At 53.1% G+C, this 12,252-nt stretch overlaps 1 protein-coding gene across 1 annotated transcript in view; it reads left to right on the forward strand.

Moving 5' to 3' along the window:
• The window catches only part of LHX6 (LIM homeobox 6), a 22,729-nt gene extending 12,842 nt beyond the window's left edge, over positions 1–9,887 (forward strand). The window contains exons 6-10 of the mRNA XM_010852102.1: positions 6–56; positions 279–374; positions 577–751; positions 5,249–5,352; positions 9,637–9,887. Coding sequence (XP_010850404.1) covers positions 6–56; positions 279–374; positions 577–751; positions 5,249–5,352; positions 9,637–9,657 — 447 coding nt within the window. The 3' untranslated portion in view covers positions 9,658–9,887. The remainder of the gene's footprint in view (positions 1–5; positions 57–278; positions 375–576; positions 752–5,248; positions 5,353–9,636) is intronic.
• The last annotated feature ends 2,365 nt before the right edge of the window (positions 9,888–12,252 follow it).

A 12,252-nucleotide genomic window follows, 5' to 3' on the forward strand; every position in this document is an offset into this window, starting at 1 on the left:
TGCAGCCCAAGCCGGCTAAGCGCGCCCGGACGTCGTTCACCGCCGAGCAGTTGCAGGTACCCGGGCTGGCCGCAAGTGGCCGGGTGTGGGCGGGGCCTCGAAGTGGGCGGGGCTGATAGGGCCTCCTGACTCCTCCCCTCTGCCCGACCCGCGGGTGGCGGGGAGGGGCTGTAGCTGCCTGGGGGCGTGGCCTCCGGGCCGGAGCCTCTTCGGATTGGGCCGGGGGCCGTTGGCGACCTCGGGGGGCTCGTGCCTCACAGCCCCGCGGCGCCTGGCAGGTTATGCAGGCGCAGTTCGCGCAGGACAACAACCCCGACGCGCAGACGCTGCAGAAGCTTGCGGACATGACGGGCCTCAGCCGAAGGGTCATCCAGGTGGGGCCGGGGTGGGCGGGGCCTTCGGGTCTGGGGCGGGGCCTGGGGGCGGGCCCTCGAGCGCGTAGCCGGGCTGCGGGTCCGCGGGGGCACACGTGGCCGCCCTTCCTCAGGTGGCGACAAGGCAGTCCCGCCTGGGGTCCCGCAGCGGCGCGTCCAGCCCTTTTCCGCGAGGCTGAGGCTGCTGAGGCTGTCGTTCCAGGTGTGGTTTCAAAACTGCCGAGCGCGTCATAAAAAGCACACACCGCAGCATCCAGTGCCGCCCTCTGGGGCGCCGCCGTCCCGCCTCCCCTCCGCCCTGTCCGACGACATCCACTACTCCCCGTTCAGCAGCCCCGAGCGGGCTCGCATGGTCACCCTGCACGGCTACATAGAGAGTAAGTGACCGCGACACCTCGGTCGCCCGGCCTGTGGGAGAGCGGGTACAGACGAGCGCTCGTGGGTGGCGGAGGCGTGGGGAGGCCTTGCTAAGCCTCGTGAGTGCAGCTGAGGGTTCCTCAGTCACTCGGACCTAGAGATGGGGGAGAGGAGTTAAGTTCCCCAATTCTGCAGCAGTGGAGCTGGACTCTTCCGTAGAGGCAAGCCATTCAAAACGTACTCTTTCAACACCCACTCTGTGCCAGAGCCCGAGGACCAGGAAAAGAACAAGAAGGGTAAAGTCCCTTCCCTGGGGGAGCCTGAGTTCTGGTGGGAGAGGCAGGAAACAACACCAGATAGATGAAACGTTTGGTTTTCGTTGTGTTGATTCCGGTAGTCAGGATTCTGGATGGGAGTGTGCCGAGATGTCACCTCTCCTCCGGCTGAGACCAGAAGGATGGTAGGAATGAGTGAGACACAAGGAGAGAGGAAATAGGAATGCAGGCAGCAGAGGAACCAAGTGTAGGCAGAAAGCGCCCTGGCATGTGTGCGTTTGGGTCACAGAAGAGAGCCAGGGTGACAGGAGTACCCACAGCTGAGGCCGAGGGCAAAACACCTGACTGACTTCCTTGAACCTGTTTCCTCATCTGTACACTGGGACATTAATGATGCTACCTCACAGGGTGGTGATCCACTGTGTTCAGTAAGTATTTTTTGAGTGCTTTCTGTGCCCTAAGCACTGGGATGCCTTTGTGCTAAGTCTCATCAGTTGTGTCCAACTCTTTGCAACCCCGTGGACTGTATTCTGCCAGGCTCCTCTGTCCATGGGAATTCTCCAGGCAAGAATATTGGATTGGGTTGCTATTTCCTTTTCCTGACCCAGTGATCAAACCCACATGTCTTGTGTCTCCTGCATTGGCAGCTGGGTTCTTTACTCCTAGCTCCACCTGGGGAACCCCAAGCACTGGGATACAACAGACCAAAGCCTGTGCGCTCCTGAGGCTCAGGTGGCAGGATGGGGAGGAGGGGAGACAATAAACAAATAAAGGAGGGAGGGGGGGTGTCAGTGGGGACTGAGCACTGTGGGCGAGGGGTGGCAGGTCATGGTGGAGTGATCAAAGAGTGGAAATCTGGGGGAGAGACAGAGCGAGTAGCCTTGTGCATGTCTGGAGGATGGGCATTTAGTGAGTTTGCTATTGAATGGGTGCTTATCACAGATTTTCTTTCCCTTTGAGGTTGTTTCTATTGCTTGTTTCCTCAAAGCTGGACATGACCAGAAAAATAGGTGGCGACAGCATACCCACAAACTCAAACCCTCTCTTCTCTGGGTTCAAGTAAAAGAGAAAGAGAAGGGAGATCAGAGAGGGCACAGCTGTGTCCCGAGTCCCTGCCATGTGCCAGGCACTATCTCGACAGATGTTTCTAAACATCACTGTTCTACTGCACAGATGAGGAAACCAATGGTCCACAGTAAGTTAGTGGGAGCCAGGATTCTTTAATGATGAAATGTGGGCTTTAGTGTCATACTGTGGGGCTTCAGAGCCAACCTCTGTCACTTACAAGCTGTGAGACATTGGGCAAATGTTGGCTTATCCTAGAATACCAGTTTCCTCATCTGTAAAAATGAAGACAATAAGAATCCAATCTCTTTTTTAAAAAGGAGAATACCTATTTTAAAGCCGTATTGTGAGCGTCAGATGAGATCACTGACTTAATGTCTTCAGTATTTATTAAGTCTGGAAAAGTATTAGCTGCTCTTGTGATGGTAGTGGTGGTTCTGGTTTGCAGAGCTGCAAATGCAGAATCCTGCCTACTGCACCAGGCTGCCAGTTGGAAGTGGCAGTGTCTGCCAGTGTCTCTTTGTTCTGTTCCATTTCTGAACCATCTGCTCAGTAGGAGGGACTCTTTTCCTCCTTTCTTTTCTAAACAATTGACGTGTTCAAGCTGCAGAGAGCTCATTGACCATCTAGTTCATCTGTTAAAGGTGCCAAGCACCAGGGGCTCTCTAGGTACTAGGAGTCTGGGCCACCAGCCAACGTTTGCTGTGAAGTTGGAAATGGATCTAGGTGACCCCATGGAGAGTGGGGCCATGGTCTCCAGAGCTATGTCAGGATTCTGTCCACATAGATTGTTGGCCAAGCCTAGGGACACCTAGAGAAAGGACTGAAATGCCCTTTCCTTTTCCCCTCAAGGTGAACCCAGCTTGGGGCAGGAGGCGTCAAGGGTGTTTGAATGTGCTGCCTCCTGTTGCGTGACTGAAGGTCCCCTTAGAAATTTTCTTTGCCATTCACTGAATTCACAGGTTCCTGAGTTTCCCAGAGCCTTCAAGCTTGGGCTTCCCTTGTAGCTCAGTTGGTAAAGAATCTGCCTGCAGTGCAGGAGACCCAGGTTGGATCCCTGGATTGGGAAGATCCCTTGGAGAAGGAAATGGCAACCCACTCCAGTATCCTTGCCTGGAAAATCTCATGGACAGAGGAGCCTGGTGGGCTGCAGACCATGGGGTCGCAGAGATTTGGGCATGACTGAGCAACTAACACTTACTTCAAGCTTGGAATCTCATAAAAAAGCTTTGGAACTAGACTCCAGAAATGCATACATATGCACAGAGTTCTCCACATAATCTTAGGCTGTTCATGGGCCCTCAGAACACCCCATATTAAGAATTCCTCCATCTTCTCCAGATGAGGGAACTGTAGCTCAAAAAGGCACAGTGACTTGCCCTGTCACATATTACTTGCAGGTCTCTGTACAGGGCTCCTTCCCCTGCAACCAAAGAGGACAAAGTTCAGAGAAGAGTGAGGCCATAGGCTTCACTGTAGTGGCAAAGAGGTGGAAGCATGAGACATTTGGGTCAGACCAAGGATGGCCTTACCCCTCACTGTTTTAATATTGGAATAGGGTAGAGATTCATCCAGCAAAATCTTAAAGAGTACCTACTAGATGCCGTGCCTTATTCTAGGTCCTGGAAATCCACAAAGACTAGAATCTAGAAACAATCAAAAATTCCTGCCCTCATTAGAGGCTGCAGTCTAGCTGGCAAAGACGGATAACATCAAATAAACAATAAAAATATACAGTCAGTCAGATGATGGTAAGTGCTAAGGAGAAAAAATAAAGCTGAGAAGACAGGCAGGGAGGGTAGGGGGTAGGTATTGGTGTTGGGTGGCAGTTGTGAATAGGGTGGTCAGGGAGAGCATCCTAGAGAAGGTGATGTATGAGTACAGAGTCCTCTAGGGGAGGGGGGTAAAGCCCTGGTGATACCTGGGAGATAAGAAGGTACAACACACCAAGGAAGGACTCGAATGGATGGGGTAGAGCCTTGAATATAGGAATGTACAGCCTTGAATGTATATATTCATTTCTTTTTCTCTCTTCTTAAAACTTCTAAACTATAATATAGTTGATTTACAATGTGTTAATTTCTGCTGTACAGCAAAATGATTCTATTCTATATATATACATATATATATATATATACACATTCTTTTTTAATATTATTTCCCATTATGGTTTGTCAGAGAATGTTGAATATAGTTCCCTGTGCTAGCTATACAGCAGGACCTTGTTTATCCCTTCTGTATGTAACAGTTTGTGTCTGCTAACCCCAAATTCCCACTCCGTTCCTCTCCTACCTCCCTGCTTGGCAACCACAAATCTTTTCTCTGTATCGGCGAGTCTGTTTCTGTTTCATAAAAGTTCATTTGTGTCGTATTTTAGATTCCACACATAAGTGATATCATATGGTGTTTGTCTTTCTCTTTCTGACTTGACTTATTATAAGGATCTCTAGGTCTATTCTTGTTGCTGCAAATGGCATTATTTCCTTCCTTTTTATGGCTGAGTAGTATCCCATCACATACATGTACCACGTTTTCTTTATCCATTCATCTGTCGATGGGCATTTAGGTTGACTTGGCTATTGTGAACATAGGGGATGTACATATTCATTTATGAGTGTTTATCAGTGAGTTAGATAGTTATTATCAACTATGCTTCCCAGGTGGCACAGTTGGTAAAGAATCTATCTGCTAATGCAGGAGACACAAGAGATGCAGGTTCGATCCCTGAGTCAGGAAGATTCTCCCAGAGAAGGAAATGGCAGCTCCAGTATTCTTGCCTGGAAAATTCCATGGAGAGAGAAGCCTTATGAGCTATAGTCCGTGGGGTCACAAAAAGTAGGATACAACTGAGCACACACACAACAGACAGTTATCACACATAGCTTCATTGCTCATAGACTTTCAGGGACTTCCCTGGTGGTCCAGTGGCTAGGACTCTGCGCTTCCATTGCAGAGGGCACGGGTTTGATCCGTGGTCAGGGAACTAAGATCCCAGAAGCCAAAAGACTTTCACATAGGGTATTGCAACCAACCCTACTGAAATTTTGCCCAGGGCCACCCCACTGGTAAGTGGTAGAGGTGAAAATGGCCCCAGGGCTCCAGCCTATCGAGCCCAGGGCTGGTGGGATGCTGCATGGAGACTGGGCGATGGGCTCCAAGGCATCCTCTCATCCACAGGTCAGGTACAGTGTGGGCAGGCGCACTGCCGGCTGCCTTACACCGCGCCCCCAGTCCACCTCAAAGCCGATATGGATGGACCACTCTCCAACCGGGGGGAGAAGGTAAATGGAGCCCGGTTGGGTGGGGTGGGTCAGAGCCCCCCCCGCCAGGATTGGGTTTCTGGCAAGATTCTCGTCGCTGAGCAGGCACCCTCAGCCCGGCACACTCAGGCCCCCCTGAGCCCCACCACGCAGTCCCTTGATCTGGTGCCAGTGTGTTCGGAGTGTACGGCCAGCCCCGTGGTGGCTCCCCACCACGGCTGGCCTTCTCTTTTTCAAATTTACGGATTTGGTTACTTCGCTCAAACGTTGTGGCTCTGAGCAGGGCTTATATCACACACCACCCTGCCTCCCACCATGTCACGGGTTCCTCCTCCTGCAAGTGAATAACCTGAGCTGGTGGGGCCCAGGGACAGCAGGCCAGCCAGTGGCCCTTGGTCAACTGGTAAGGCCTCCTTTGTGGAACCCGATCTCTGGTTGTCTCAAGCAGTAGGACTGGACGCCCAGAAGGGTGCTTGGATGTCACCCAGTCCAGTGGCTTGAAAGCTCTGTTCTTAAGCCCAGGAACCCACTTGTTTGCGCTTTCTCATAACGAAGAATGGAGATGAAACGAGGTCAGTGGGGAGCCACTCTGGATGAAACTGCAGAGGGAGTAGAGCCCCCACCTCCCACTCAGCTCCAGGACAGCTCGCAGTGAGCCTTGAAAGCCACTGCTCTCAGACAATCCCTTCTTTTAGAAAATGAGGCCCAGGTAGCTCAAGGTCACAGAGCCGGAATGAGAACTTGTACCTTTACTCGTTCACAAAATCAGTTCTTCAACCGTCATACTATGTACAGATTGTTCCCAGGAGCCCCAAGTCAGTTGCCAGGAGCACAGAGATGAAGGAAATGTAGTTCCTGCCGTCGAGGAGGCCAACAGTTAGGACACAAGTGTGATTCAACTGTGATGCTGGGGCCAGGGGAGCTGGGAGTGGGGGCTCAGGAGAAACACACAAAGGCTTCCTGGAGGAAGGCACGCCTGAGCCTCAGGGTTTGGCAGGGAAGGCATGAGCCGCCAGGGCTCTCAGGGAACCCAGAGTGATTCAGATCTGCTGGCACATGAGCCTGGGAGGAATAAGAGTGAGCGGTGGAGCCCTCAGGTTGCCAGGTAGAGGTGCGTGGACCATGGTGAACGCTGGAGGTCTCTTTTAGAAGTATCACTGTAGTGGTCCTTGGAGAGGCAGGGAGCCCCAGGAGTCAGAGGATGTGCTGGGTTTGAGGAGAAACAGGGCCAGGCCTGAACGCAGTCTTCTATGCCTCAGCATCATTTGGGCAGCTCCTAGAGAGGCAGATTCCCCAGCCTCGCCTCTGGGGAGCTGGGGTGGGCCCCAGGGACCCATGGGTGTCATACCCAGCCCCAGTGATTCTGGCAGGCAGCCAGGAGTGGGACTACCTTTCCAGGACAGCCCCTCTTACTCCACCTCCTGATTAAGCACCTACCTGTGGGGCTGGGCTGAGGGCTGGGCACCGTGGGGAAAGTAGATGATGCAGAGGTACAGCCAGCCACTAGGACCAGTAGGTTTATAAGTAAATGGTAGTACGTATGCAGTCTCAAATTCTGGAGACCCCAGTGGTGGGTGACCCCACCCCATCCCCTTTGAGACTGTCATACTCACAGGAAGGGCTGCCTTGGGTAAACAGCTTCTTTGTTCATGGCAGGTGCTTTACATATGTTGTCTGATGCCCCTGATCACACTGTGGATATGAGGATGGCATCCTCGTGGTAAAGATAAGGCAACATGGCTCAGAGAGGTGACCCGACCTGTCCAGGGATGCAGCTAGCCCCTCAGATCTGAAGTCCACCTGGTTCAGTAACCATGTGCTTCTGAGCCGCACTTTACAGTCTGCACAGTGCTCTTTTTGACCTCACCCTTCACAGCCTCTCTGGGATGATGACTGTGGTTGACTCCATCTCATCCCTGCAGACATGGGCTCAGCCAGAGCAGCAGCTCGCCCAGAGACACACAGCAAGTGTGGGTACAGCTGGCCTTGATCCTGGGGCTAGCTGCCCCCCGGCCTGCAGGAGAGCATTCATCCTGTCCCACCCTGCAGCGAGCTGGCATGGTCCCTGTCCTCAGGGTGGCTTAGAGCAGGAGGTGGGCAGCTACAGCCCTGGGCAGTTGAGGATAAGGGATGAACGTGAATCTTCGAGGACCCAGAAGACAGAATGGCCAGCTCTAGGGGAGAGGCAGGGGACGTGAGGAATCCCTGCCAAGGCACAGAGGTTTGGAAGAACCTCGAAGGACAGCAGGGGGCTTAGTGTGGCTGGGGCCCAGGGAAGTGGAGGAGGAGCCAACAGGGGGTCACATAATGAGGGCCCTGTGCCTTCAAGCAAAGGGCCTGGACGTTATCTGGGGTCAGAGGGGATCTTTGGAAGGAATTAACTCTGGGCTCAGCACTTGGAGATGAGCCCTTGTCTCCTGGTTTCTCAGCTAAGCCTGTGGTTATGTCTGGTTCAGCCTGAAGGATGAACCAGTCTAGGGGTCTGGCACCTTTTGGCTGGGGAAGGTTTCTGGCCCCTGGGATTGGCTGCTGAGCCAGAGTTCTCTCTTGCTGGCCCAGAGCCCCAACTTCACATCCAGCAACTCTACAGAAAAACATTTCCCCCTCTTCATGACCTTCCGCCCTCTCACTGTCAGACCTTCCTGCCAGCTCCTAGGAACCTTCTCTGTCCACATCTTGCCAAACCCCTGGGGCCTGGTAGACTGTGTGTGTCCAGGCAGTGCAGAACCTTGTGGGCTTTCTTCCAAATCCCTCTGGGCCTGATCCAGCCTGGCGAGGAGGAGATTCAGGGCCCCCTGGGGCAGCCCCCCCAAACCCACTGATCAAGACCAGCACTGGCCTGGCCCAGAGACCAGTGCTCTGAGCACTGGGGTAGTATCCTGTGCCTCTGTCGTGTTGTCATTGGACTGCTCATCCCTGTGAGTTTCCAGTACCAACATTTCTTCCCGGTCATGGCCCCTGATCCCACAGTTTAGAGCTTGGAAAGTTCTTAAAAATCAGAGGCTGGCCATCATTGCTCAGGTGGAGAGACAGCAGCTCATGGACAGGCAGGGTCATCCCTCTGGAGAGAGCTTCTATTAGAAAGAGCCCAAAGCCAGGTAGACAACTCAGAGGCTAGAGGAGAGCACAGTCTAAGGTGGGGGTGAGCTCCAGAGTCAGGCAGACCAAACCTCAGCTCGGCCACCTTCTCACTTCGGGACTTGGGAACACGGTTTCTCTGAGCCTCAGTTCCTTCATCCACAAAATGGGGATAATAGTTCCTACCATGCAAGGTTGTTGCTGAAAGCAAACGCAATTATATATGTACAGGGCCTGGCACGATGCCCGGTGCGCAGGAAGTGCTCCGTGTGTGTTGGTTATTATTACGATGACTCTTACGGCGAGGATCACCATTGCTTTCTTCCATCTCTTCCTCCTGGAAACCGACCTGGGCCGTTAACATTCTTGATCAAAAAATGGAACAGCCATATGGCCATGCCCACTGGATGTCCCCGGCCCACTTGAAATCTCCTCCTGGCACTGGACTGTCAAAAGGCACATCCCATTGGCCAGACAGCCAATAATCCTTGAGCTGAACCTTCAGGACTGTGTTGGCGGCAGTGCGAGGTCAGCCAGGCATCTTAGGTGGGAGACGGAGAGGAAGCAGTCGGTCCCTGACCACCCTCTGTGTGTCAGGCACCTGGCGTGTCTCAGCCACCTGCCTCTCCAAGGGCTTGGACGCATGAAGGGCTTGGCCCATTGCCTGGTACTTGGTAAGCGCCACTGGTAACTTTCAAGGTGGCTTGGAGAGGAAGAGGCAGTGGGTCTAACCAGCAGAGCTTATTCTAGCGCCAGGCTGGGGTTGCCCTGCTGGGTCCACCTCTTCTGGGCCGGGTGATCCCAGGCTCTTTGATTTTCACCTCTCTGGCCCCAGTGCCTCCCCTGTAAAAAGGAGATGGTATCAGGGCACCCTGGTGGGGTTAAGGCCAGGCTCTGTGAAATCACACCCGTGTGCACTATACCCAGTGCCAGGGAGTGTGCCCAGGAGGTGCTAGCTGCTGTTCTTGAATCTTCCTGATTCCTCCCCATTCTGAAAGAGAGAGAGGGAGAGAGGTGTGCTCATCCCTGTTTGACAGATGAGGAAACAGGTTCAGAGAGGTGAAGTGAGTTGCCCAAGGCTGCACAGCAAGCAAGTGACTGAGCCAGGATTTGAACTCAGATGTGGGCCCTGGGTCCCCCTCCTTCTCTAGGCCTTTGAGGACCTCTGGGGGGCTGCCAGGCGGTGCCGACCCTGGCTCAGCCCCCTCCCACACCCTCCTCTTGCAGGTCATCCTTTTTCAGTACTGACACTGCCGGCACTTCCACATCTGTCCATGGGCGACCTGCAGCTGTCCCTTAGCCGCTGAAACCCGGAGTCTGAGCTGCTGCCAGGGATCACCCGCTCTGCATCCACCCCTCGTCTGCCATCCTGCCCGCCGCCAGCTGGGTCCCTGGGCCTGGCCTCCCTGTCTCCTGCTGAGAACCAGAACCCACCAGGAGCACTGCGGAGCCCTCCTCCAGGAAAGCAGAGCTCCCTGATACTTGGAGCCAGGGTGAAAACAACAGCCCACGTTTCCCATTTAGACAGGAGTCGTCCTCTTCAACTTAAGCTGATCACAATAGCAAAAGGCCGAATTGAGTTGCGCGACGCCAACAGCCTTCCAATTTACAGGTTTTCTTTTCTCCTGTGTTGGCCTTTACTACTTCCTTGGAATCATCTCCAAATTCTAAATAGTCAACAACCCCCAGTGTTATCCGCTCTGTTGCTTTTGTCTGGAAAACTCTACAGTGTTTGTGGGATGTCCCCAAAGGAAAGCTATGTTCTAATTTTATCATTTCCATCTGTCTGGTTATGTCAAGTTAGTTCAGAGAGAGAAGAGACACTGACCAACCCTGAGAGGCCCAACAGGGCAAAGATGGAGGCCTGCCCAGACCAAGAGGCAGCGGGATAGGGAGGGGGTGGGGGGAACAAAGCCCCCCATTAGTTTGGAGGCCCAGGAGAAGGAGTCGGCATGTTGGGCTGGGAGGGGCACGAGCCATTTTAAGGAGAAGAAAGAGGAAGCTCGGGGTGTGTGTGCCAGGGGCCCCATTTTCCCCCAGTTATCCAGCATATGTGCGGAGGCATGGCAGAGGTGGGTTTTGATCTGTACGGTGACATTTCTCAATGTCTGGACAGGTTACACTTGGGGATGCTTCTTGGCTACTTGTTAACTCCCGATGGGTGGGGCTGCTTGGGCCACATCTTTTTTTTTTGCAAGGAGGGGGCATCTCCTGAAGGGACTGGGGAATGGAGCCCAGGGAAAGGGCAGTCAGAACATTCATTCTGGACCCATCTCTGCATAGAGAGTCCTGATTCTGAGTGAGTGTGCCAAGCCCAGGGTTCTAGCTGGCACTTCTGGGCTTCTCCATCAACCCTGCCCAGAGCCAGCCCCGTCTACTCCTGAGAAGGTGGACCAGACAGCTGTGGTCACACCCACCCTGTCCCGCTACTCTTCCCCTCCCCCCAAAACAAAAGGGCTCATGCTACACAAGATCATGGTTTATGTTTTTAGGGGATGCTCATTTGTCCCAAGCTTATCCTGTAATCTTAGAATTACTTTGTGTCCTGATGCATTTCCCACTAGAGGCTGCTAGTCATCCTTCCGGCTTTGGTTCACCTGGTATGTTGCTTTGGGAAGAAGACTCTAGGACAGGGAAAGCAAGCTCATGGTACACAGGTATCTGCTGTCCCTGGTTTCACCCGTGGCAGACATCGACAATCAGTTGCAGCACTATCTCGCTGAGTCTGGATAAGGGTTCGGAATCCAAATGCTTGAAGTTGGCGCTTAAGATGAAAACTTATATGCCATTCTCGTTCTGGGATCTGGAGGAGGGCTGGGCCCGGGTGTAGCCCCTGAAGGGAACCTGTTTCTTTTCGCTTTCAAAGACAGTTCCAGCTGACTCAGGGCAAAGAGAAGGCACCCCTCTGAATGTAGTTGGTGCAGCTTAGTTCAGAACTCACCTAGTGAATAATGTGTGCTTAGCCCTGTGCTCAGAGCTAACGTTACCAGGAGCAGCTGGGCCCAATCCCTGGTGACTGGGGAGCTCTAATCTTTCCTTTGATTTCTGCTCCCAGTGATCCCAGTCCCAAGCACCATCATGTGGTGAGTGGCCAGCCAGTCCTGCCCAGGGTCACCTAGTACCCACTCTGCCTTGAGCCTCCCCCCAGGGTCTGTTCCTTGCGTGGATCACGTGGTTGTAGCATGTTTCGGTTCAGACATGTCTCCACTAGCCTGATAGAGCAGCCTGAGAACCTACAGGCCATCAGGACTATTTATTTAAATCAAAGCAAAAGGGGGAAACACACACACACACATACACACACGGAAAAAAAAAATTGTAAGCACTTTTTTGTAAAACCAATGTCTGTTTTGTTACATACCTTTCATGTTGTGCTTTGTAAATGTCTTATTTGTGTAATAAATAAAGTTAATGCAAGTAGAAGTGCTGGCACTGACCTCCAGAGCACAACAGGATTCCATTTCTTTCCTGTTCTCTGGTGAAGGGCTCAGGCTCAGGCCTGGCCCCCAGAGTGGCAGGGCTGCTAGACAGTGAAACCCCTTCCAGCTAGGAGGCTGAGCAGAGTAAAGGCATCATGGTGGGTTTCTTCTCTAGTCTGTGCTGTGCCGGAAATCAGACTGGCTGGTGTCCCACCTCACTCCCGACCACACTCTGCTGGGTCCCGTGCTGACCTTGCAGGCTCAGAAAAGGGCCCGGGAGAAGCTCTCAGTCAGGCAAATGCTGTAGACGGATCCCTCCCCACGTGCTGTCTGGACTTGGGGAGGGGGGCACTTGAGCTGTATCTTCAGATGAGAAGTTCATGGAGTAAGTTCACAAGAGGAGATGCTGGGAGGCCAGAGACGA

This window comes from Bison bison, unplaced genomic scaffold (genome assembly GCF_000754665.1).
Source record: "Bison bison bison isolate TAMUID 2011002044 unplaced genomic scaffold, Bison_UMD1.0 scf7180017864307, whole genome shotgun sequence".
Taxonomy (NCBI): Eukaryota; Metazoa; Chordata; class Mammalia; order Artiodactyla; family Bovidae; genus Bison; species Bison bison.